The sequence below is a fragment of the Sylvia atricapilla genome, chromosome 4, assembly GCF_009819655.1.
Source record: "Sylvia atricapilla isolate bSylAtr1 chromosome 4, bSylAtr1.pri, whole genome shotgun sequence".
Classification (NCBI taxonomy): Eukaryota; Metazoa; Chordata; class Aves; order Passeriformes; family Sylviidae; genus Sylvia; species Sylvia atricapilla.
The window spans coordinates 16,487,488-16,512,667 of record NC_089143.1 but is presented as its reverse complement, the minus strand read 5'-3'; the positions used below and the strand labels follow the sequence as shown (position 1 = coordinate 16,512,667).

Here is a 25,180-nt window from a genome sequence, read left to right as displayed (position 1 = left end):
GGGCGCCGGGCGGCCGCGTGGGCAGCTCTCGGCGAGGCGCCGGCGGCTCGTTCGGCTGCTGGCCGCGCTCGGGGAGCACTTTCGGCGGTCGGCGGCAGGCACCTTGCGGCGGGGAGGAGAGCCGGCCGGCCTGCGAGCGGCGGTGCTATCCCATTGTTCAAGCGGAAAGACTCGGGGTGCGAGGGAAGGAGCCCGGCGTGTCGCCTCCATTCTCCCGCTCCCCACCGCCCCCCTCCGCCGCTTCCCTCCGCGCCGGAGGAGCGCCGCCGCCAGGGAGCCGAGGGCCGGGCCGTTCGGCACCAGCACCGACAGCTCAGGTGCACCGGCGGGATCGGGGAAAGAGGCGCCAGCCCTTCCCGAGGCGCTGTGCCTCGGGGGGCTCCGGGAGAAGAGGAAAGTTGCTCCCTTTCCTGCAGCAAGCCCAGGAGCTGCTGAACTGGCCTCACCTGGAAGGACTGAGCAGTTCCCACCTCTTCCATCAGGTGCCTTTGCCGCAGCAAAGCCACGGTATCCGGGAGACCACGGGGAGCAGAATAACACCCCTCCCCGCCCCTCCCGCTCTCGCCGCACTTCGCTTGTTATCTGCTCTGTCTCGCCGTGCGCCCGGGATCACAGCAGGATCTATAACTGTGATCTGTCACCGAGGAGAAGGTCGTGGATGAACTCCCTTCCAGCAGGGCAACGAAGCACTTCTCGACTGCTTATTATTATCGTGTTCCAGGACCAGCCCTTTCCTGCTAAACTTGGCTTGGGAGCGTACAGCAGGAGGGGGCGCGGGGGGTGGAGAGCCAAGCCCAACAGCATCTTGTGTGTTTGACTTTTTTTTTTTTTCTTTCCCTCCCTCCTCCTTCCGTGAGACAGTTTGATGAATGCCTGCGAGAGGGGTATGATTTGCTGAGGCGCCTCTGGCAGGGCGGTGTGTGCGCGGTGTCAGCCCCGCCGCCGCCCCCCGTGGGGCTGTGAGCGGCCCGCGGCGGGGGACGCGCGTGGGAGCGGCTGCAGCGCTGCGCGGGCCGCCGCGCAGGAAGCGCTGCTGGGGCGGACGGGGCTCCGCGGCCTCTCGGGGAGTCACGGCTTTCAGAGGGGCGAAGAGGAGAATAAGTAGCTCGCCCAACTCCGCCGCACCCTGAGCCCTTGGGTTTGCTTCGCCATCGCGGGGAGCGTGTGAAGACGACACCCAAGTGCCGCCTCTCCCAGCCACCGACGGGCTAGCGAGGGACGGCCCGGGCGCGGCCCCACGCCTAGCGAAGTTGCCTTCAGCCGCGGACCGGTGCCACCCGCTTCACTTTGCCGGGGTTGTTTTCTTCACTTGGCTTTGGATAGAAAAGACTTCGCTGTCTCCGCACCCTGAAAGTTGCCCGAGCGCTCCCCGCGGCGAGGAGGAGGGCGGCGCGCCCCGCGCCTCCCCGGGGCCGAGGCCGGTGGGGCCGGCTGGGCTGCAGCGGGCGGTGATGATGTGCGGCTGGGGGAAGCTCACCCTGTCCCTGGGGCTGCTGCTGGCGATGGCGGGCGCGGTGGCGCCGCAGCCGTGCCCGGCGCAGTGCTCCTGCTCGGGGAGCACCGTGGACTGTCACGGGCTGGCGCTGCGCGGCGTCCCGAGGAACATCCCCCGCAACACCGAGAGGCTGTAAGTAACCCGGCCGGGGCGGCGGCGAGCGCCCATCGGGCCCCTGCTCCCTTCGGGGCTCCCGCCGGCTGAAGGGCTGAGGTGGCCCCCGGCGCCGGCCTGGTTTGGGGTCCCGACGCCCTTTGGGTGGGGGGTGTTTCTTTTCCCTTCTCCTGCTGCCGGCCGTGCCCGTTTACAGCGATGCGCGGAGACACGGAAGAGGTGGGCGCTGCTCCCAGCCGCTGCCTTTCATCCCGGGAAGCCGCGGTGAGCAGCGCGGTTCCCGCCTCCGCGGGGAGCGGGGGCGGGCACCGCCGCGGCCGGGGGGCGCCCGGGGGCGGCGGCGGAGCGGCCTGTCCGCCCGCCGGCGCCCATTTCCCGTCAAACTTGGCTATTACGGCTCGCCTTCCCCGGGGCAGAGCCGGGCCGCGCTCCGCGGGCGTGGGCAGAGAGGCCCCGGGCGCGGAGCCGCGGTGGCCGGCGCGGAGGGGCGGGCGGGGGCACGGCCGGCTGCGATAGCCGCCTCGCAGGGCACTAAGTCGTGCCGTAACCCTGATCCCTCCTTCCCTCCGCCCGCGGCTGGGCTGTTTTCTCTATGTGGCCGGTTATTTTTCGTATCAGGCTGTCTTTCAGAGGGGTCCTAAGAGTGGAAGTGGTGTGCGCATTATTTCTCACTCTCTGATAAGTCATTCAAATGTTGGCATGTACACGCGCGTCTGGAGTGGTGAATTTCACTCAGGAAGAGTATCAGGGACAAATTCCTCCTGAGACTCGTGTGGTTTCTGTACAGTGGTGTTTTGACCATATGTGGTACAAAGCACTAAAAAAATACTATTTTTTTTCCTTTTTTTTCCCTAGCTGCGTTGGGAATGAGCTGTAATTGTTAGAATAGCTTCTATGTAATACCGCTTCCTAAATATTTGTCTCATGAATTGAGACAAGTCTGATTTTATTTGTAGTGATTGGAATTGAAGGACTTTATATCTTAAACCCAGAAAGTTACGCAAAAGAGGCATATACTCCAGAAGGAAAAGTAGTATAGAAGTATGATCAGAAATGCTAGGGCCTAAATACAGGTTTCTGTTGCTTCTGAACTTGCTTTGCATTCTGCAGTCAGTATAGCTTCCTGTGCAGCAAGTGGACAGCTTAGTTTTGGTAAATCTTATCTCCCATCACTTACTCCAGCCATGTTAATGTTTGAAACCTAATGTTTGTTATAGGTAGTTAATTTAAGCCCTGTGCCACTTTCTAGCTCTACTGGGAAATCTGCAAATTGCTTGAAATGGTGAAAATTGTCTTTTTTTTTTTCAGTCACTTAGTTTTTGTAACGGCCAAATAAAGGTTGTAGCGTATCTATAGATATACCTGTAGGTACTAAGTTTTGTGTTTTCTAAAGGCAGTTATGACCCTATACATAGAGCCTTGGTCTCTTCTATTGGTAAAGATTGTAGTTAAAGATAAACATGAGCTTTGTAATGGCAGGCAGAACAGACTTTCCAAGACACTTCCTACAAAGTTTCAAACTACTCTTTTCAAGGTAAATCGTCTTTCAGCCGCTTGGAAATCAGGAACTCACATGGTGTTAATTGTAACAATGGTTTGTTGCATTCATTTATGTCTCCTAACTTAGGAAAATGCTATGCCTGTGAAAACAAACCAACATTTAAAAATAGTTCTTGAATGTTTTAATTTTGCTGCTTACAAATTATTCTTCTTAGGGATCTTAATGGAAATAACATCACGAGAATCACGAAGACAGACTTTGCTGGTCTAAGGCACCTTCGAGTTCTGTAAGTTTTCTCTTTCTTTCATTGATAACTTTTAGGACCGATGCTACAGCTTGTAGTTAGATTTCAGTTCATTAACTGGATGGGTTATCACTATTTAGCTACTGTATTACTGTATCTGAACCTAAAGCGGCTCTGCCATGTGTTATACACTGTTATGCACAAGTTACCAATTCTCTTAAATAAAATTTGTTTAATTTTTTTTTTTTTTAATCTTCCCTTAAGGTTATGGGAACTTGAGGACTTAATTTAGCACATAGATTACAAGTAGGAGTTGCTAGAATTGGTTGAATAGTCATTCGAGTTACTTCAATTTAAGGCTGTGAAATACATAGTTCACACTGAAAATGAGTACTTCCAACCAGAACTATAAAGGAGTTAATCAAGAAAAAAGTTTCCTTTTTCCTGAGCAAGTCCCAAGTAGTTTTTTTTGCTCTTCTGTAGTTTCTGGACAAAAAGGAAACACTTCACAGGTGAAGTTGAGGAAGAAATTGGCTAGTTTGTTTGGATGGGTTTTGGGGTTTTTTGTTTGTTTTAAAAAATTTTCAAGCATTTTTTAGGTTTTAAAATTTGGTGGAAGTTTGTGTGGGGTTTTTTTGTTTGTTTTTTGTTGTGTTGGTTGTTTTTTTTTTGTCATTTTTGTTGTTTTCTGAAGGAAATATCCAACTACTTAGCTTTATTTTGTTAAGACTTGTTTAATTTGAGCAAATAATCTTGTAAAATCCTTTTCCTTTTCTCTCTGAAGTAAATATAACATTGTAGTATTTTTTTAATTTTGTTACAAAACAGGGATACTCTTACAGTTACAGTCTCTGTGCAGTCTTTCACTGATGTTTCTCCCAACTCCAGGATTCAGAGTTCTAGTTTTGTTGGTCGTGTGTGTGACTAGTATCACCTTCATGCTGTTCCACTGGAGCCTTCCAGCTTGCCGAAGGGCAGTGGGGTGTGTGTGCATGCAGCCTGTAGGAATATGTGTAGCTTCTTGACTTGTAACTCTTTAAGGAAATGAGCAAATGTAATATTGATTCCTGGTTTTTTTCCCAAGGCTTATTTTCCTTCTTTTGGGTATATGAGACCATGTAAATGGTTGGTGACGGGGATACAGAAGGTTAAAGTGGATGTCACTATAGAAAAGCTGATGGTTTGTTTTAGAGAATATGTGGTGGCCTTTAAATTGTTAATGCAACAACTTATCTCAGAGATACTAAAACTTACATATAAAAAATTTTATATTTCAGTCAGCTCATGGAGAACAAGATTAGTACTATTGAGAGAGGAGCATTCCAGGATTTAAAAGAACTGGAGAGGCTGTAAGTATTTTTAATTCTAAAAGTATCAACTTTTGGGGGGTCAAGTTAGGTCTGTGTCAAGGTACTCAGGCTTCAGATTTTTTTAAATACTTTTTTTTTTTTTTGAGACTTCTAGCCTTACTGAGACAGAAGAGAAGTAAGAAATTCTCAAGCGATATTTAATAGACTCCGTTGGGGGAAGCATTTGAGACCAGTCTGAATTCAAAGTGCAAACTTACGATTGTCCCATAGGAAATAAATAGTTTGAATACTATCAAATATTTTCACTTTAATCTTGACTACACAAGGACTTTTGGGAACTCAATGCACCAAAAGAAGCCTGTTCTCTGACCTATAGTGTTAGATGTTTTATACAGTGTCTTATTGGAGGTAACTACTGGCTATAGAGTGTTTTCTTCTTACATAGCAGTGATTCAATTCTGTTCCAGTTTTTATATGGTGAAAGCTTTTACAATAGCTTAGAAAAAATATGAACTGTTAGTTTTTGAAAATAGTTTGAATTTGGATTTAAAAAAAGATTGAATACTGTGGGGGAGAGAAGATGGAGCAGAGATGAGAGAGCCTTATCCAGTGAAGCACTAACACCTGCTTAGTTACAGTGAGACCTAGAAAATGAGTAATCCCAAACTAGTTTTCAGTATGTGCCTTCTTATTTTGTTACACTTCAAATGAAAATATTTTTAAATATATTGTGTAGCTTGGGACATCTGACTTGTTAAAAGCAGGATGCTGATTGTTGGACATAGTGTGGAGCCTGGAAAGTATTAATACATAGATTCCTGTAGAACTTGACTTGTGTCTTCATTATTAAGCATTGTAGTTGTTGCATTTTCCTTGTATCGCCTTTCCTCTAAGCATGTATCTTGTTTAGTGGTCTTGTTTAGTGTTTCATTTGCTGCTGCTTAAGCTTTATAAAAGTATTTCTACTTTACTCCATTGAAAAGCAGCACTGGCCTGAACATAGTTTGTCTTCTTATAGTTGCTTTGTATCCACAGCTACTGGCTGTGTGTTTAAAACAAAAACCTCCACAAACCATTATGGTTTGGTTGGTCATTTAGACAAAGCTGTTCCAGAGACTTAGTAACCACCAGTGTAATTATGATATTTCTATAATAGTTGAAATATTACATACTTGAGATAATTACCTAATTTTTCCAAACAAGCCAAAGTAACTTTTTGACCTATAAAATGAATGTTATTGTACAGTGCAACTTTTTAAAAATAAATTTTAATGAAATTGCTTGCTCTTTGGAAAAACTGGCTTTGCATTTCTAAGTCGTATTAAAACACTTGATGTTTTTACAATGTTTCAACTTTGTACAATATATAGGGATTTAAAACAGCTTTTCCTGCTGAGGGATATATCGGAACAATATATATATATATATGTTTTCCTAAGTTTGGTTTGTGATGTCTAGATAAAAAGCTAAGCACAGTAGTTCATATTGCAAAAGTAAATACACTTAGAGATCCACACTTTCACTGTGAATATGGTTTGACACTGATATACCAAATGCTTACGAAGTTTAAAACAGCCTTATTTCTCAATTATTTCAGAGTAAGATCCTGCTATGTGGTTTATTAACAAATTTCAAAAAATCTTCAAGGCTTTTACTGTTCAAATTTCAGAAGTATACAATTGTTTTACCAGAGAAAAATGAATTTCAGTAGTTAAAACTTACTAGTCTGATGTTTGTATTTTGCCATTACATTGTTTCATTTTTTATTTGATTTTCCCTTGATAATTGGAGAACAATAGATATTTTCCATTTACATAAGATACTAGTTCTGAAGAGAAATTGTGATACTTTTGGCTACTTTGTGGGTTATGTTTGTTCACCCTTCAGCGGGCAAACTATGCTATCTGAAAATTTAGTTATTTGGACCTTCGAAGTTAGATTGTTTTGTCTTCAGAGTTATAGTACATCTGCTCCAACACTTGTCAGTTTCTTTAATTTGCTGGAATTCAGTTCGTGTTAGGTGTGTGGGTGACTTGTAATTTGAATATATATGTGGGGTGTCTTTAAACTGCCCCAGCTGTTGGCTAAGAGCAAATATTTCGTATTTGTGGGGAAAAGCTCAGAAAATTCTTCTGGTTTACAACTGCCAAGTCCATCTGATGAAGGCCCATTGTTATCTGACAGCCAATTCATCTCCTTGGGATTTTGAAATCCAAAATGATTTCTCAGGAAACCTGTGGGTACTTCATTCAAGTATTTTCTTTTATACATTAAATTGCAAGCACTTAAAATATTTTTAGCTTTTTTTTCAGTGTGTGAGTGTAGGGTGTCACATTTTTCACTCCAAGTGTAATGTGCCAAGTTGCTGTTAAAGAATACCTGACACAGACCTTTTAGCATGCAAGCAGAGGGTATAAGAGAACTTCACTGCAACTTAAATGAACTCAGTTTGATTTATAAGATTGTTTATGTGTAATATTGCTTATGTTGAAATATCTTGTGCCAGTGTACACAGGCTGAATTTTAAAAGATATTTCCTGTTCTTCTGTACTCTTTAATGTGAACAACAGGGTTTCACAGTAGTTTCTCTTCAGGGGAAAAAGAAATGCCCATCTTTCTAAGTGAAGTGCTCTGGGTATGATGGTTTGTTTGGATGGTGTTTTGTGTTTGTTTCTTGGGTTATTTGTTTGTTTGTTTTTAACTGGAGTTACAGCTAAAAAGTTTTTTAGACCAGTAGCTCTGATTTCCCATGAACTGTTTGGTTGGTTAATGAGTTACTTGTGAATAGTCATTTATAGGTCTGATAATTCAAAATGCTGGATCTCCTCAGCTTCCTTTAATGGAAGGGAGAACTTGAAATGCTTTGGAAAATTAATCTCAGAGAGCAGAAACTTTTGACCTCTTCAGAAGAGATCTGCTTAAGAATGACTTTTATTAAATCCATAAAAATCTGTCAGGTGGTTTCTCCTATAGCTTAATAAAATAACATATCTCTAGTATACTATGTAGGTTAGTATGTACACAAAGCTGTTTAGCCCTAATATGCTCCACAGTGCAAATTTGTCACACCAGTGTAATTGTTCAACTGCAGTGGAACCCAAGGCTACAGTAAATATTGCTGTAACAAGTGATATTACTACAGCAGCCCAAATTAATGTAAAAATTTTCAGTTTGTAATAAATGGTTGTGTAGCTATGCCTGCTACTTAAGAAATAGAAGGGAAGAGCAAGGTGGAAATTGGCAACTTACTAAGTTTTAGGTTTGCGGAGACTTTAGTAGCTGGGGAAACCCTGGTGAATTTGATATTGCTGTAAGCCTTTTAGACAGGTACTTCTGCACAGATACTTCTGTGAGAAGTCTTCAGGTGAAATAAATGTCTGCACTGCAGTGTCCACTTATTCCAATCTCTGACAGTCTTGAAGGCTCTTAAGGGCTGAACTCTTAAGGCTCCAGTCCAAGCCAGTTTTGTACAACACTGCCTGAGCTGGCAAGTCTGTCATAAATAAGGTTTTCTTCCCAGACTGGAAACTGAAGAGTTGCATGCTCTGTTTCGTTGTGTAGATGCTCTGTCTGCTGAAACAATCCTCTTTGATTGAAAAATGGGCTGTGTGCGTTGAAGTTCAGTTGGAAAAGCGCATACCTTTGAGTATATCCTGAAGCACTGCTAAAAGCTCTTGGACTAATTACAGTCTTGACATCTGGAATAATTGCAGTGTTTAACATCTGCAAGACTTTCCTAATTATCTAGTAATTTATATGAGCCCATGTTCTTGAGCAGGGCCTCTAAAGAGTATATAGCTGTTCAGTTTTTGCAAGTCGCAAAAAAAAGGATTGGATGTGGCCTCTTACTTTTTGTGAACCTCTCTTACAGAGACCACAGTCATGTGTCAGCAGTGGTTTTCAATATGCTTCATGGCAGGAAGACAAAAAGGGTCAAGACATGGAGGATTTCCACAACACTTGTGGATTTCCAGAGACCACTGCTTATTATGGGGGACAAAACCTTTTGAAAGAATTCCTTATGGGAATGTGAAATTAAACACTTGTTTCTTCTTTCTTCATAAAGCTGTCATCTTGGGTGTGATGTTTATAATAGTTTGAAATAGTATCTTAAGAAAGCAAGATGAAGATAAACTGAAAGTTTCCACTCTATGGAAATTGATGCTGGTAGACACAGCTTTAAAAATGATTTTTACTAAAGTGTAGGCCATTGTTATCCCCAAATTCACCTCATTCTCTAGTGTTGCAAATACTGTTCAAAATATGCCAGTGTTTGTACAAGTTATTTTCACCTGGAGGGAAGTATAAAATTTTGTTGAAGACAGCTGCTACAGATTGTTGAACCAGTTCCGTAAGAAGCCAGTAATATCTAAAATTTCTTTACAGTTCAGTGTACTCCAGAAATGGAGGGGTTTTGAGGGCTAAATATACTCTTCACTTGTTTACAGAAAAGAGAAGTTATCTTTTCATTTATTAAAAAAAATTGGCTGATAGGAAAACTTTTCAGTCATATTTTTTCCTAATGTATTTTTTATGTCCAGTAGTTGGGATTCTAGCTCTTACTATGCTGGGGCTATGACATGGAATAAATGTCAGAATAGGAGGATTTTTACAGCAATAGTTTCAAAACTCACTTTTTTTTCTTCCTGTATTTATGAATAATCCATTGAGGGAGCAGTATGTCCCTAAAATGCTAATTTAGAGTCTGATTCTGCAGACATTTACCATGTGAATAACTTGGTTTGCATGAGTAGTCTCACTGATTACTCCTGTGAGAAAGGTTACTCGTGTGGCCTAAAAAGTTTCCAAGGCAAGCCTTTGTTTTTGATACTTGAATTAACAGATTTTATTCTTAAAATGCCCATTTATTTTGTTAACAGTTTTAAAGTGTTACCTGTGCAGACTTGAAAAAGCCAAACTATGGAAAAAAAAAAAACCCAAAAATCAAAATGCCACAAATAAAGGAAAAATAAACCACCAGTGCTCCCACTAAACCTATTTCTGCTGAAAACTAGTGTGTAGATGAAATGTTACTCTCAAAGGAATAACTTCAGCTTCTGAGTTGGTGTCTGAGCTAAAAACCCTCACCATACCTCCCCAAGAAACAGCCTGCCTGAGCTACATGATGTCAATAAGCTGAAATCATGAGTTCAAGAAAAGAATGCTGTATTGGTTGAATATTGAGTTGGTGCATGAAGCAGCTTTCAAACTGAAAGCTATCTGTTGTGTTTTCATGTTTGTTACAATGCATTACTGATGTAGAAAGAAATATTTCAAGAATTAAATGTTTTGTTACAGTTCCTTGATTTTTCTAAGTTTTTGCAGCACAGTTCTAAAATGACAAACTGAAGAATTGTCCCTACTTAATTATTTGGACTTTATCTCCACAATATGTTAAAACAAGTTATTCAGATTTAACATGAAGAGAGCACTTACTTAGGTGTGTACTTATGAGTCTTTGAGTAGTACTGAAAGTCAGTATTGTCTTGTGCATGTTGTGGATGAACAGTTTGAAACTTACAGATGTGCACAGAAGGAAAAGTATATTTCAACTGCATAGTTTCGAGGAAAATTTCTTTCTACTTAGTAAACCAAATTTAGCACTAGGTGGATTTCTTTACTGGATACAAATCAGTATGTGAAATTACTGTGTGCAGCCTCAACTGTGGCAGGGGCTTAATTCTAACTTCAATACAAAGGAGGTGATCTTGTCAAAAATATGAAATGGGCTTCAGTAAAATAAAGCGGGGTTAGAGTTATTCATTTGAGCTCTATCTCAGTCAGATAAACATGGTAAACTATGACACTGCATTAGCAGCTTTTGAAATTATATAATCAAAACTGACTGAGGCATTACCATGATCTCTGAATGTATGGGGTTTTACAGAGCATCTCATCTTACAGAGTCATGTGTTGCAGGGTAGACTAAGAAATAAAATGTTCCATCTAGGGTAAAACAAATACAGTTTGTCTTGGGCATAACTTCCCAGCAGGCCTGGGTATTTAACAATGACATTAATAGCTGATTCAAAATATAATAGATGAAAAGTGCTGTTCTTCCTCTCTGTTCTAGAAAAAAGCTATGTTATGTGTATGCTCTTTCTTGGATTGCAGACTTTCTGAATAACTGATGGGGAAAAAACATGCTGTCCAGGGATTAAAATAAACCTATGTGCTAACTTTTCATTATGTAGTGATGTGTGGCATGAGATTACATTTTACTGATAGAATTAAATAATAAAACTTAAATTCCAAGTAGAAAAATACTTTTAAAAGAGGAATGACAGTATTTTCTGTGATTTTTTTTAAATGTGAGCTGTGTCAATAAGTTACTCCTAGAATATGCAGGTTTGGGTTGAACTTTCTTTCTTAGTTTTGGATCTGATAGTATATAGTCATTTCAGTTACAGAAAAGTGTTGGAAACCTTAGATTTCACTTCTACAAAGCTATATGGTTGAAATTTAGGAGCAGGTACTTCTGGAAAAAATGTTGAATGTCATCTGTTTTTATGATGTGGGTTTTTGGTTTTAGCTGAAGCAAAATATGACCTTTTTCCCCTTTTTTTCCCCTCTCCAGTTTACAGACGCTTAAGTGTAAAGGTTTATGTGGAGTTTTGGGATCCCTGGCAAAAATTTTGTGCTAGCAGTGGAACTACAATTTCAGGAATCATTTCTATCTCTATGAGTCCTAAAAGGACAGCTGATAAATGAACAATATTTCATCTTGTGCTTGATTATAAATTGTGTCAATGAAATCAGTTTTTTAGGGATAAGAGCTTGTGTTATATAGAAGTTGTACTGAGCTCTTAGGTTGAGTTCTTAGCTCCTTAACTGAAAGTTAATCTCTAGTTTCTTTTCTCACTGAATGCTGGTCTTCATTGTGGTGTGCAAGTTCATTACTGCAGTCTGAGATTTAATTTTTTTATTGGGGGTACATTTTCTAATTTTCTATTTGGGGTATATTCTGAGCAGTTCTGACTACTACTGCTGGGAAAGTCTAGGTTTGACTACCTAAAACCCGTGGGGTTATTCATGTGCTTGTTTTTTAAGGCTTCTTGATGTTATGCTTGTCTCCTGCCTGTGGCATTGGTACGGATCACCTGTGTGCTTCACTCTGAATATATGAGCATTTGAAGAGTTAATGCCTTCACACAGGTGTGTCACAGGTAATGGAAGAATAATGAGCTCGGGTAGAGAGTACCTGGTTTTGAACAGCCCTGAAGGGGGTGAAGAGTTCCTTGTTAATCATGGATGTGAAACATCCTTCTTTTAGCTAGCCTTACATAGTTTAAGGGCAATGCACCACACATTCCTCCTCTTAGAACAGGGAGGAGACCACGAAGCACACAGTGTTAATCACTTACCACTGAATGTGGGACTATACTGCATGAATTATACTAGCCATGTGTTTTTATAGTTTTTAGAGAAAAAGAATAAAAAAGTACTACTGCAGTTATTCTGTATTAGCAGGCTTTTGTCAAAGCAACATTGAATATCTTCTTTAAAAATGTCTGTTGGATTAGACAGGGACAAAGGCTGTTTTTGAAGATAGTCTTTTAAAAGATGCAGTGTTCAAATGGAATTTTAAAAAATCAAATTATAGCTACATTTTGATTACAGAACACTACAAAATATTTGATAAAACTCTATTTCCAAGAGCAATTTTCTTCTAAAAGCCTTTTCAATGCCCACTATTTATTTTTATTATATTTTATTCATCTGAGTGTCTTTTCTCATGGAACTCCTTTTATGGGTCTAGAAGTCAAATTGCAGTGAGAAGTCCTGTTTGCTCTTTGCAGACCTTTTTAGAAATTCCAGGGCAGGAAGGCTGTTTATTTTTCCCACATCTGTTTTGTGCTCATCCTTTGTGGCATTGTTTGCTGCATGCTCTTCTTTCTTGCTTTCTCTGAAATGGGTAATTTGCACTGTTGCAAAATGGTGAAACTAAATCTGATTCTGCAGAGCTGTTGTGCCAATGTTTTTGTTTCAAATTTTTTTTTGGGTTCAGAAGCTACCTTAAATGGATTCTGTACAGCACTAATATTAAACTTAATGCTATACGTTTTAGTTTTACTCTGTAAAAATCATATTTATTTTTTGCAGATGCAGTTCAATACTATTTAAAATACTGATTTAATGTTAAGTGGCCACGGGTGAAAATTGACTTATTGCATTCTAATATAGCATATTTGAAAAACTGTCGAAGATGCTAATTTTGATTGCAGAAACCACACTTTAATCTGGAGTTTTACAGATAAACTCCAAAATGCGTGCGATATCTGGCTGCAACTTAAGTGACTCATACTATTATATTACCTCATTTACTATGAGGAGCCTGGTTGAAACTTCATCAGAAGAAACGTTTTATTTTCCTATTTTCTTTCATAGTATGTAGTTCATTGTGCTGGCTTGTCTTTAACATAGTCTAGACTGATAATCAAATATAACATGGCAAAGTCTCCCTTCATTTTTTTAAGGCACACCAGCATTTCTGACTTCAGTTTGGCAGGATGTCTGTACAAGTGCTTTAGAAAAATACTTGAGTGAAAATTTACTGTAGTAACTTCATGCCAGAATGACAGTTACAAGCCTATCAGGACTATCTGCAGGCCTTTCTTGTCTTTCTAAACAATCTGTTCAAACCCTAGCTAAATTCTACCTACTAGATCAGCTTTATCTCCCCTCTTTCTTTGCCTATTTTTTTTTTTTTTTGGAAGTAATCCCAGGTATTGTCAAAATCATCCTCGTTTCATCTAATACTTGAACCTCCATTACTTTATAGAGGTTTTATAACTTCTGTTTCCTTTTCTATGGTGTACTTTATAGAATGGAATCCAATGAATGAGCTTCACAAGATTGTGGAGGCTTGAAGAAGTCTCTGTAGATTGTGTAATCCCATGGATTAACTCAAGGTCCAGAGCAGGTGCCTGAGGGCTGTTTCCAGATGGGTTTTGAGTGTCTCCAGCAGTGGAGAAGTCTGCAGCCTCTCTGGGCAGGATGTTCCAGCTCTCCAGATGTCTCACCAGTGCTGACTGTAGGGGAAGGACCACGTACATTGACCTGCTGGCACCAATCTTATGATTACATCACAGGATGCTCTTGGCCTTCTGTGCAAGGGCACATTGCTGATTTAATTTTAATTTCCTACTCACCTGTGTCCTAGGCTGTTCTCTGTGGTGGTTCTTCCAACTGGTGGTTCTCCAGTGTGTGCTGGTGCATGGTGTTATTCTTCTCCAGGTTCAGGGCTTTCTATTTTCCTTTTGTTGCCCTTGCCAAGTTTCCTTTCCAAGCAATTCACTAGCCTGTCCATGTCACTCTGACAGGCAGTGCACACACCTAGTGCATTCATTCAGTCATTCTTTCTAGTTTTGTGTTGTCTACAAATATGCTGAGGGTGCAGCGTGTCCCAACTTTCAGGTTGTGAGTGGTATTTTGAACAGTACTGGTTCCATTCCTGACCCCAGGAGTTTATCACTTGTCACTGTTCTCCAAATGGACTTTGTGCCCCTGACCACAGCTCTTTGAACTTGCCACTTTAGGCAGTTTTCAGCCCACCTCACTATCTGCTTTTGTAGTCTGTACTCTTATCAGTTTGTCTATGAGTACAACCATTATGAGTGGCAGTATGAGAAGCTTTACTGAAGTCAAGATAAACATCTACTGCAGTCCCCTAATCTGCCAAGTTCCTTGCTCATTGTAGGAGGAGGCTACCAGGCTGGTCAGATGTCATTATCCCGTTACTAAATCCATGCTGACCACTCCCAGTCATCATCTTGTCCTTACTGTGTCTAGAATAGAAATATTTTGCCCTGTTGCCTTCCCAGGCATTGAGTTTGCAGTAATGTCCTGCTACTGTTCACAATTTATTTTTTTTTCTTGCTGAAACAAATATTTTATTTATATTTGAAATGAAATGGGGAATAAATTAGATGTCTTTTTTAGCTAGTCACTATTTAACCTGGAAAATGGAGTGCTGCTTAAGTGGTTCTTGACCTGGGGAAAACCTTCTTGGACATCCAAATGCTGTAAGAACAGCCTTGAACTTCTCAGATTCCAGTTATTACTCATGTGGTTGGTAAACTTGATATTGTTAGGCTTAATGAGATTATGAATAGTTTGACTAGAGAAATTCTCTTTGCAGAGGATTCTTAATGGAAAAACTGGCACAATCTTTTGCTTAGCTCTTAATTCTTGGGCTTTCCTCTCACTTGATGACATGCAAGTCACATTCACATACAGCAGTTGCCAGATGTGTTGAAGTTCAGCAGATTATGGCTTTGGACATGGATGCACAAATATTTTCTGCGTCTGGCAGATATAGCACAATGTTTTTTGTAGAAAAGCAGTGATCTGCCTTCCTTTCAGATGTAAGTCAAAGCTCTCTATAATTTCTCTGTTGAGGCAATAGGATTCACTGATTCTGATGTCTATTTTTCTGACTCTCTCTATATAGAGTCAGATTTCTAGGACATCATTTAGGACACATTTAAACCAGACCATGGAGATGATTTGGGTGCTGTGCATTACCTTTCTGTTTTGAGGTACTTGGATAATTTTGTTGGTGGCTTCTGTATTTCCTGAGCTCATAAAGTCTGAATTGATGTTAGACCTTCCCAGAGGATGCATATCCCTGTAACATCTTGGAACTACTTAAGGACCCTTGTGGACTCAGTTTTGAGTAGAAAGTGCTCTTGTGAGAACACACAGAGGTTTCATTACTGATATATTCTTCCATTTTAAATTGAAATGTAATGTAGACAGGCTTTTATGCTTTTAAAGTTTATGTATCATTTGCAAATGATCTTCACTGAGCTGTTACATGCTAGTTTTTGAATGGATGTAATAGTTATTTACTCTGCTGACAAACAGAAGGTGTGGATATGCTCCTTTGAAGAAGACAATTTCTAAGTTGTATGGTGCTGTGTGCTACTATGTGCAGATAGTGTATTTACTTCTCTTGGCTAACTTTGAGGAATGAAAAAAATGGAATTCAATAATCTTGTGTGAGTTGGAAGCATTTTTCCTGAAGCAGTGGTGGTGGAATAAAATGCATCTGTGCCTGTATTTAGAGTTTTGGAAGGCTCTTATTCTCTATGCACCCAATGGGATAGGCTGTTTCTAATTAAAGAATACATCTGATTTATAACTTACTTGAAACAGCTTTTAACTTTGATCAGTTCTCAAGTTATCTTTGAGGGCTTCTTTTGTCCTACAGTGTCTAAGGGTAGAATTGCATCTACTTGAACTAAAACGCACTTGAAAATTACTTAGGTGGGACAAAACAGCAGCCTTCCAGTACTTGTGAGGTAGTTATGAAAAAGCTCAAGCCAGGCTCATTGCTGTGGTGAGCCAACAAGCATAAATCAAAGTGGGAAGTGTAACTGCACGTAAGGGGAAACTTCTTCACTGTGAGGACAGTCCAGCACTGGAACATCTCATTTTCCCAGAGAGGCTCTACAATCTCCTACACCTTCTATGACTGTTGATATAGTGGGATCTATGTATGTAGACTGTATGTAGTTGATATAGTGGGATCAGAAACAAGTTACAGTGAAGGCTGTAACAAGTCTGAAACAAATGGGTGTGAATTATAGCAACTGCAGATGATTACATTGTACCCAGTGCAATCGACATTTTTTTCTCCCTTCCTCCTCCATGCACGATTGCTACTGGATCATAGTTTTTGTGGTGTGAAAACTTGAGAGAGACATCAGGATAGATTTGTGGCATGGCCAGACTTCCATGGGTTAGGATATGTTGCTACTGGGAATGTAGTGTGCTCTCCCTGCAGTGTCCCTCTGTCTGTCATCATCTACATATTCTCTGGCTGTATGCAGAAGACAAGTAAAACTCAGATATATACTAATTTCAGCTAAAATAGCGTGTTGTTCAGAATCACTAGCTCAAATCAAGCCACATTTTTTGCTTAACTTAATGTTGTCTGCTTCTTAGAGTTACTTACTCTTTGTTAGGTCTTACTTTTTATCTGCCTGTTAGTACTGAGCTTCTTTTTATGGGTATTTTCACCTCCTCATTTGTCAAAGGTATTTTTCCTTTGTCCTTAAGTCCTTTTGTATATTTCTACCATCATTTTACTTTGAAGATGCTTTTCCACTCTTTACTGTGTCTAGAAGACTGAGCTCTGGGAGTTTTAGACTGAAGTATTTGAAAAACTTTGTATACTTTAGGTAGTATGTAGACTTTGCTTGAATTCATTGTCAAGAGCTCAAAAATTTGCCTGTGTAAGTTTCCCCAATCTCCTCCTAAAGATGCATTCAGCAAGAGAAGAAAAATTAATGTCTATTTTAATTGCAACTTGAAAGGATTATATGATATTGGTGCCTCAGCCATTTATTTCTGCACACTACCAAAGGACTATACAGTCCAAGTTTTTACAGTGTCAGGAGAGATTCTTCAGTACATTTTTTTGTTGCTCACACCATGAATACTTTTATCTCCTTAGAACTCTCTGCTTGAGAAACACAAATATTTGTAACTCAGTTGCAAAACTGAATAGTCACTGTATGGAATATCTGTGTGGAATATCTGTATGTATCTCAGTATTGAATATCTCATCACTGTTTCTTCAGTGCTTCACTTTGAGTTTGCTGTCAGTTCTGGGAGAACGGTTCAGTTGGTGAAACTGAAATTTCTCTTTTCACATTGTTTACAGTCTTGGATTCCAAGATCCACTGTGCTTACCTTGGGTTTAAGCTTGAGAGAGAAAGGAGATCATATCTTTTTCACTCATTCTTGTTTGTGTGTTCTGGATAGGTATTATTTCAGACAAAATTAAGCATCAGGTCACCTGAAAAAGTGGAACTGTTGGGGAGCCATATAAAATAGTGAACCATTTAAAAATAGTAATGTAATTTCTGGACTCCTTGTGTGGCTCTTTACAAAGATTAGAAACTTTTCATGGTGACTGTTGAATGGGAAACTATTGTGTTCTGTGATACAAGGCTGTTGTTCCAGACTTGCTCTGCATACTTTTTTCCTATTCACTTATGTTTTCCTATAATTTTTTTAGACGAACTACCTACTGTAGTCTTGAAAAATGTTTCAGTGAAGTGTAGTTCATGAAGGCTCCATATAGAAAACTCAGCAAATTGACTCTTCTAAAAGCATCTGCTATAACTTGTTAGATGTAAAGAGTAGCTGTAGCTGAAGTCTTTTTGAAGTATAATAGAAGTTTTATTTCCCATTATTGCCTTAATGAAAATTAGTAATGCTTCATCCTCTTGGTCACAGGCAATAAAGAATAGTCAAATTTTTGGTAGAGAAAACTTAGTTCTAAGAAAATATTCAGTGGGTATTCAAAGGTATTCAAAGTAAAATATAGAAAATGCAGGATTCATAAGAGATCAGTAATTTAACTTGTGTGTTCCCTTAATCTTTGTAGTGCTCAAAGAACAAAGTCTTTAGTCTTGTGAAAGGCAAAGCAAAATTATGTGTTGAAACACTAGTTTGAAGTTCCAAGCTCTCAGGGTAGCAACTGTTGAGATGTGAGGGTAGTACCATTTATTGCCAGTTTAATTAGTGAAATTTGATTTATTGTCCGTAATTTAGATTTGAGATTCTGTAGAGTGGCAGGTGCATCAGTATGTTAAAGGCATACTGAGCAGTGTGGGGTATGTGAACTACAGGTAGTAACAGAAATTGCTGATCGAAGGTGATAACTCTCTGTATAAGATGTTAAGTAGCAGAGCAAGTATTTTGCCTGTGAAGTATCCTTCTGTGTGATCCTTGTGAGACTGTTGTTGCATTTGGTGAAAGGGAGCCTGCCTGATGAACTTGGTAATCAATTAATATCATGTCATTGTACTAGAGAGGCTTTTCTGTAATTATATGAAACGTCTACAAAAATAGAGATGCTGAGTAATTTCATTGCCCTTTCAGTAACGGCTCATCATTATTTTCTGTGTCCAAACTTACTAGAGTTATTAAGAAGTATCAGCAGAGATTTTTGTCCTGAAAAGCTGATTAGAAACTGACTTTTTAGTCTTTACCCTGCATGGTTTTCCATGTGATTTTGGATCTATAATCATGGACTTAGGGGTTTAAGTCTCTCTTTAGCTAAGAGAAGCAGTGGCTGAATTTTATTTATTTATTTTTTTACTTACTCATTTGTTTATTTGTTTTGTTTTCAAAATCTTGTTGGATTGCACATATAACTTAGTTTAAAACAATTGTCTTCTACTTCAGTTTAGTGGTCTTGGCATATATTTTATACATAAATTTACTAAAGGTCAGAAAATATCTATTTTTAAAGGATTTTATTTTGAAAATGCAGTAGATGCGGAAACAGTAAAATGTATTACTTTTTTGTATTTATGTAGGGATGGTTTTCTTCTTAGGTAGTGTTCAAATCAGAAGTCTTCCAGTAGTCATTAATTTATAGGTCTTTCTTTTGTATGGAAATTTTTCATTCTTCAAATTTTGACACATGACTTGCAAGATTGCAGTCTAGTTTTTATGTTATTGCTGGATTAAGATTTTTTCCTAAGTGTTAAAATGCATTAATTAATTTTTTTCTAACTATTAAAATGCATTGTCACTCATTGTCATTCTCTCTTACCCCAATAGTGTAGTCTTTCATTTTCTGGTTCTTTCACTCTTAAGTCTTTTTAGTCTCTAAATGTGTGATTTAAGTTTATTCTGCATAGAGAAATCAGGATTTCTGATGCTTGACTAACGGAAAGGAACCTGACGCTAACACTGGAGAATTATGGATATCTAGAACTCAAAAAGCTCACTGCTTGCTTATGATTTGAAGTGTGATAGCAAGCCTCTGTGTTCATAAAAATAATTCAGATTATTTCACTCTCATCGGTAGTCACACTGAGCTTTAAGGGAGGAAAAACTACGTGAACTAAATAAACCATGGAGCTATGTAAAATCTGATTTTGGATGTCTGTGTATCTACATGGGAGATTCTGGAAAAACCTTTAAACTGAAAAGAGTATTACAAGGAGCAGTGTTTATTAGAAATTAGCCCTGAGAGGCTAAATAGGCTTAAATATTTAATTTCTGCACTGAGACTAACAAACAGGAAAATCTGAGCCTTTATGAAATTCTAAAACTTAATTTTTCAAGATTGATGCCCAGTATATTTTTTTCTCTTAGTGGAATAGCTCAGTAGCAATTTATTGATGTAGTGCAACCACTGTAATGATTATATATATAATTTGTGTATATATGTATGTATCAGTCCCATGGAGTCTGGTTTCCACAAGTGCCTTGAATTGTCGAGGGATTGGGCATTGCAAACTGCAACCTGTGATAAATTTTATGGGACATAACAGTTTTTTTTCCAGTAGGTTGCTTTGCTTGAGGGCAGGTGGCACATGTGGTGGATGCATTGCCTAAAAACAACCAAAAACCTGTTTTGAGCTTGACTTCTTGACTGGGATGACTGTATGCTCCAGGGCTGTCACTTGCACAGAGCAGAAAGAATAATCTGCATTGTATGTTTAGAAAAAACCTAGAAGATAGAATATATTTGCTTTGGCTAGTGGTCGTTCTGTTGTTTGTGGGTATAATGCAGAGGGCTTTGATCTTGTCACCTCAGTCTGAGCAGCTGTGACCCTGGTCAGCATTCTTGGTGAGAACCTTCACAGACAAATGGGCACCTTCCAGATTTCAGTTGCAGTTTGTTTGCCTGCACACTGTCTTATATACAACTGATCTGGTTCTATGTTTTTTAATTTAGCTCCTCAATGTTCCTATCTTTAGAGTTAAACAGAGGAAAAAAAACCTCCTTGTAATGACAAATATAAGCTGTGACTCCTTGGGTTTTTTGGTTTTTTTACTTCTATTTGATCAGCATTTCTGTAACAGCTTCCTTCATTTTTTAAAATTTATATAAATAGGTTATATGGATCTTTGGACATAATATTATCTTGTTGCTGAAAGTGTATACATTTGATGCACGCTCCTTTGAACCTTTTCATGGTCACAAAATGTCTATCTGCTCCATTATACTAGGAGTAATGTAAAGTTGGTAGGGTAATTGAATTTACACTGCTGGTTTTGTATTTTTAGCTTTCATGTTGTTTATGCAGGATGAAGTCCTGACTTAGTGATTGGTTCACACTGCAGAGATTCAAAATCTTTCATAAAATAGGTAATGTCGTCTGTTGGGGGAAACCAGAAAATGTAATTAGTCCATGGTAAATTTACTACTGGACCATGTCTCCGCTAATGGACCTTTCTGGTCTTTAAAATCAGCTTGTTACAGCAGTGGGATTCCAACTCAAAGTGGTTGCATTGCATTGCTGTAGCATTTGTAATTTAACACAACTTTTTCCTTTTCTTTCCAAAGGCGCCTAAACAGAAATAACCTCCAGTTGCTTTCTGAGCTGCTCTTTCTGGGGACGCCAAAGTTATACAGACTGTAAGTAGGCACAGCCCAATAACTATTATTTGAGAAAATTTGGATTTAGTCTGTTATTGTGTCTCGCTTTAGAATTCTTATCTTTTGCCTCACATTGGGCTAAAATGTCTTGGAACATAGGTATTTTGTTTAAATTGAGTACTTTCTTTGACTGCTTTGCAACTTTTTTTTTTTTAATTTGTGTTACATCTAGATCAGATACTGATATTTGTATGAGGATATTGTCATTTATTCCCGCTTCTGTAAGGAAGCTTTTCTGAATGAATACTTTGATTTTTCCTTTTTTCTACTGTTTGGGGTTTTTTTTAACTGTTTCTGTGTTAAAAGAACTAAGAAATGCCTGGGAGATTCTGACCCAGAGATGCAGCACTATATAAGCACTTTGGTTTTGCGATGTTCTGCTTTTGTGGCTATACACACTTGGCCAGGAAGATTATAACACTGGCAAATGCTAGGTCTGTAATGAAGTCCTGTTTCTCTTCACAGAGAAAACAAAGCTAGTAACTCAAGCTCTGGAAAGAAAAAAATGATGAAATGCTTTACCTTAAGTAAAAATGACAACAAATTGAGGAACAAGTGTTTTGTTTTGATTGTTTTACTTGGTTTGATAATGGTTTAGTCTGGGCGATATTTTAAAATACATTATTTGACCCATTGTCCTTTCTAGGAAACCACTTAATTCTGTTGCAGTTGAAATGTGGAATAAAGTTTAGAATCTGATTTATTTGAACAAAATAAATCGTAAGGTATCTTTCAGTTACAGTATGTGTTATGGAAGAAAAAGCACATGACATGCTTAACTAGGCTTTGGTAAGGTTGTACTAGTTCAGCCTGTTGTAATTTAAATATATGTTTGATACATTTCTTCAGAGTCCAGGTGAGATTTCTCTTCTCTAAATTGCGGTTAATACTGGGTTTCATCACTTGTGTGCTTGGAAAAAGAAAAGTGAAGTTGGAGGAAAGCGGGATTCCTCTTGTTTCCACTTTAGTATATGGAATAATATTTGAGAAAAAACGTGGTGCTCTTATTTTTAGTTGATTTTTATTTTACTCTTGTGAAATAATAATTCTTTTCTCCCCTCTCATAGCAATATACAATAGCAAACTCCTATTTTGAAATGAGTAATGAAAATTACTCCTATTATTGTAAACATTTATCTTTGTGTATTTTGTTTTATTCAGTTGCCTTAGATGTATACTTTGTTTCCAGAAATTCCCTGTAGATGTAATGAGTTGCTAAATGACTAAGTCAGAAAGCTGCTGAAGGCTTTTTTTCCTGACAAACAGAAATATTTTGTTCCGCTATATTATTATAATATATTCAAATATGGTCTTATATATTAACAATTGAGCCTCTTATAATTTCCATCAGCTGAGATAAAGACATTACTTCTATCAGGAAGGAAATGAAAGGGATTTATGATCATTTTATTATTCCACCTACAGTATAATGGTTGCTACCTAGATTGATATAGAATAGAAATGAACCATAATTTACAGACAAAAAATGGATACACACTACAGTCAAAATCATATTTGAATATATTTATTTCAGAATTATGTATTTGATAGATGCTAGTCTTAAATCTATAACGTCCTTTGACATAAAGCACACAACTGCTCATAGTGTATATGGAGGAAAGTAAGAGATCACTGGCTTCACAGTATTAAATTTCCTCTGCCTAAGGGTTATTGTTGATCAGACCATGAAAGTGAATGTCTAGTTATAATGTATTCATGTTTAAAAGAAAATATGAATGATAGTAAAAAACTGCAGCTGCTTTACACTAGATTGGTAATTAAAAATGCCACGCCAACAAAGGCACTGATGTTACTTGAATGTTTGTGGTCAGTTTCGAGATAATGTGTAGCTTGTTCCCTTTCAAGAGTATGAAGTGATTTGGGTTTTTTACATTTGTCATTGTATATGCTTAGATGTATTTACATCCCAATAAATATTCTAAGGAGAGTTAAAGTTCTCTAAACATGATCAATAATGTATGTATATATATTTTGCTTTGGGTTTAGTATTTATTTTTGGCATTTAACAGCTAATCAAACAATGTGTGTACTGCGAGGTTTCAACATACTATTGAGCTCCTGTGAATAATAATTACCATTTGACCCCTGGCTGTAAATGAGATGCCAGGTGAAGAAGCACATATGCTTGTTGTGTAGGCTAAATGCAATATAAAAGAAAGAGGTTACACTGTATATGAATTATGATTCGACACAGTTGGTTGCCGCCAGCGGCCGGCTATGCTTTCCCTTTGCTGTCTGCTCCAATTTCTCTTTGGACGGGTTGAGAGAGCACTGCGTGTTCAGGTCAAGATGTTTGCCTAGAAATAGTAGTACAGTTGCAGCTGTGTTTGCTGGAGCAGGAGACTAGTTTAAATAGCATTACCATTTATCCAGTCCATTAACAGAACTCTGTAAAATAATACCAACTCTGCATAAACTACAGGACAGTGTAATAAAATTACAAGCACTTGTTGACAGATGGGAAGTGTAAGTAGAGGAAAGCAATAGGTTGAGAATTTAAAAGAGACAGTGCATTATTTTCTGTGTCTAAAGACGCTTAATTTCGAAGGTAGTTAAATTATTTTTCAGGCTACTTTCTTTCCAGTTTAGCAGCCTTCCAAGATATCTCATGGAACTAGTTAATGGATCATTTTAGTCAAAACAGAAGCTGATTTTCCTATTAACAGCTATCTACAAACGCCTTTTGACATAAATATTTCAGTATGAAGTAGCTAATGCTAAAAATAGTATGAAGAGTGCTGTAGGGTATATCAATCTTACCTTGCAAGCAGTGTCTCAAAGCACAATGTACATGAACCTCTGTTTTGATGCAATACCCTTAAATAAAGGTGCTGTCTGAAATCCCTGGGATGATAATAAAGGTTCTTGCTCAACAAGTAGTATTCCTGCAAGGAGGAGCATTCTTTGGTGACCTGCATGCCCACTCATGCTACATTGTGTAGCATCAGGGATGGTACCTTAGCACAGAGAATGACCACAGGGAGTGCTTATCTGAGGCAAATAGATTTTGACTGCTTACTTTGGCTGGTTAGATCACAGTTCATTGATTGCTGTTTGCTGCAGGATACAGAGTGCTGGACCCAAGCTGTTTGAACAATCAGTTTTAAAAAATACCTTTATTAATCAGTGGCATGTGAAGGTTCTTGAATTACATGCACAAAGCTTGTCCCTTTTGATTTACATTTCTTGTGCTTGAAATGTGGTTAAGTTTCTTTACTGACTAATATCTGTGTGAGTTAGGCAATGTTGGCCTTGAAAAAAAAAAAATCAACCTGTGTAGTGACTGTAGTCTATATATGTTTTTCTTTTAATGTGTGTACTTAAAGGTACACCCTGTGAATATTTCTCCTCTAAAGGGAAAAACCTCCGAACCTTACTGTAGTCTGATTAATAAGCATCAATTTTGAGATGTCTGTTAGTTGCTAAAAAAATTCCTAACAGCAAATAATTACAGGGGAAAAGTACTAAACATCAAAAAAAACTTCAAAAAGTTATCTTAGGCCAGAACAACAGCAGCAGCAGCAACAACAAAACACGCCGTACGGGGGGCCATTGCAAAAATTCCTCCTGAATTAATTTCTGCCAGCTATGATTAAAGTGTGCGGTACTAGATGTGTCAGACACCATAGTTCTCTGCTTCATTTTACTCTTGGCCTCTTTGGCCCCTGCCACAATAAATCCCACAATGGTTGGGCAGGAATTGCAGGTTGCAGTTGCCAGGGTTACCGTTGTCCGGCCGGACGACATCATTACTCATCCCCCGGCCGGCAGCCCCAGCCCGCGGCCGCTCCCGGCGCGGGGAGCCCGTGGCCCCGGAGCTTCTCCCGCTGCCTTCGCCGTGCCCGAGGTGCCGTCTGCATCATCACTTGATGGGCATTGTCTTGTTTTTACCTCTGCTGAGAAAGAGAAAAAAAAAAAAAGAAAGAAAAAGGAACCACTAAAAACCCCTCTAAACAAACCACATAAGATAGGAAGGGAAAAAGGTAATAAGATGGTGCATGTACGGTGCCAGAACAAGGACTTCTAAATATTTTTTTAAGTGCTGGACTTCCTATTGATAAGATGTAATTTATGGTTT

At 39.1% G+C, this 25,180-nt stretch overlaps 1 protein-coding gene across 1 annotated transcript; it reads left to right on the top strand.

Annotated features, from left to right (window-relative positions):
• The first annotated feature begins 1,067 nt into the window (after window positions 1-1,067).
• LOC136360158 (slit homolog 2 protein-like) lies at window positions 1,068-22,985 on the top strand. The gene is made up of 5 exons (XM_066317175.1): window positions 1,068-1,627; window positions 3,325-3,396; window positions 4,632-4,703; window positions 20,989-21,060; window positions 21,931-22,985. The coding sequence occupies exons 1-5, from the start codon at window positions 1,452-1,454 to the stop codon at window positions 22,097-22,099; spliced, it is 561 nt and encodes a 186-aa protein (XP_066173272.1). The 5' UTR covers window positions 1,068-1,451; the 3' UTR covers window positions 22,100-22,985.
• Window positions 22,986-25,180: the final 2,195 nt, after the last annotated feature.

Coding starts and splice junctions, on each gene's coding strand:
- LOC136360158 (XM_066317175.1), top strand. CDS start 1,452: ATGATGTGCGGCTGGGGGAAGCTCACCCTGTCCCTGGGGCTGCTGCTG. Junction 1,628..3,324: donor CCCCGCAACACCGAGAGGCT/GTAAGTAACCCG, acceptor TATTCTTCTTAG/GGATCTTAATGGAAATAACA. Junction 21,061..21,930: donor ACGCCAAAGTTATACAGACT/GTAAGTAGGCAC, acceptor ACATTTCTTCAG/AGTCCAGGTGAGATTTCTCT.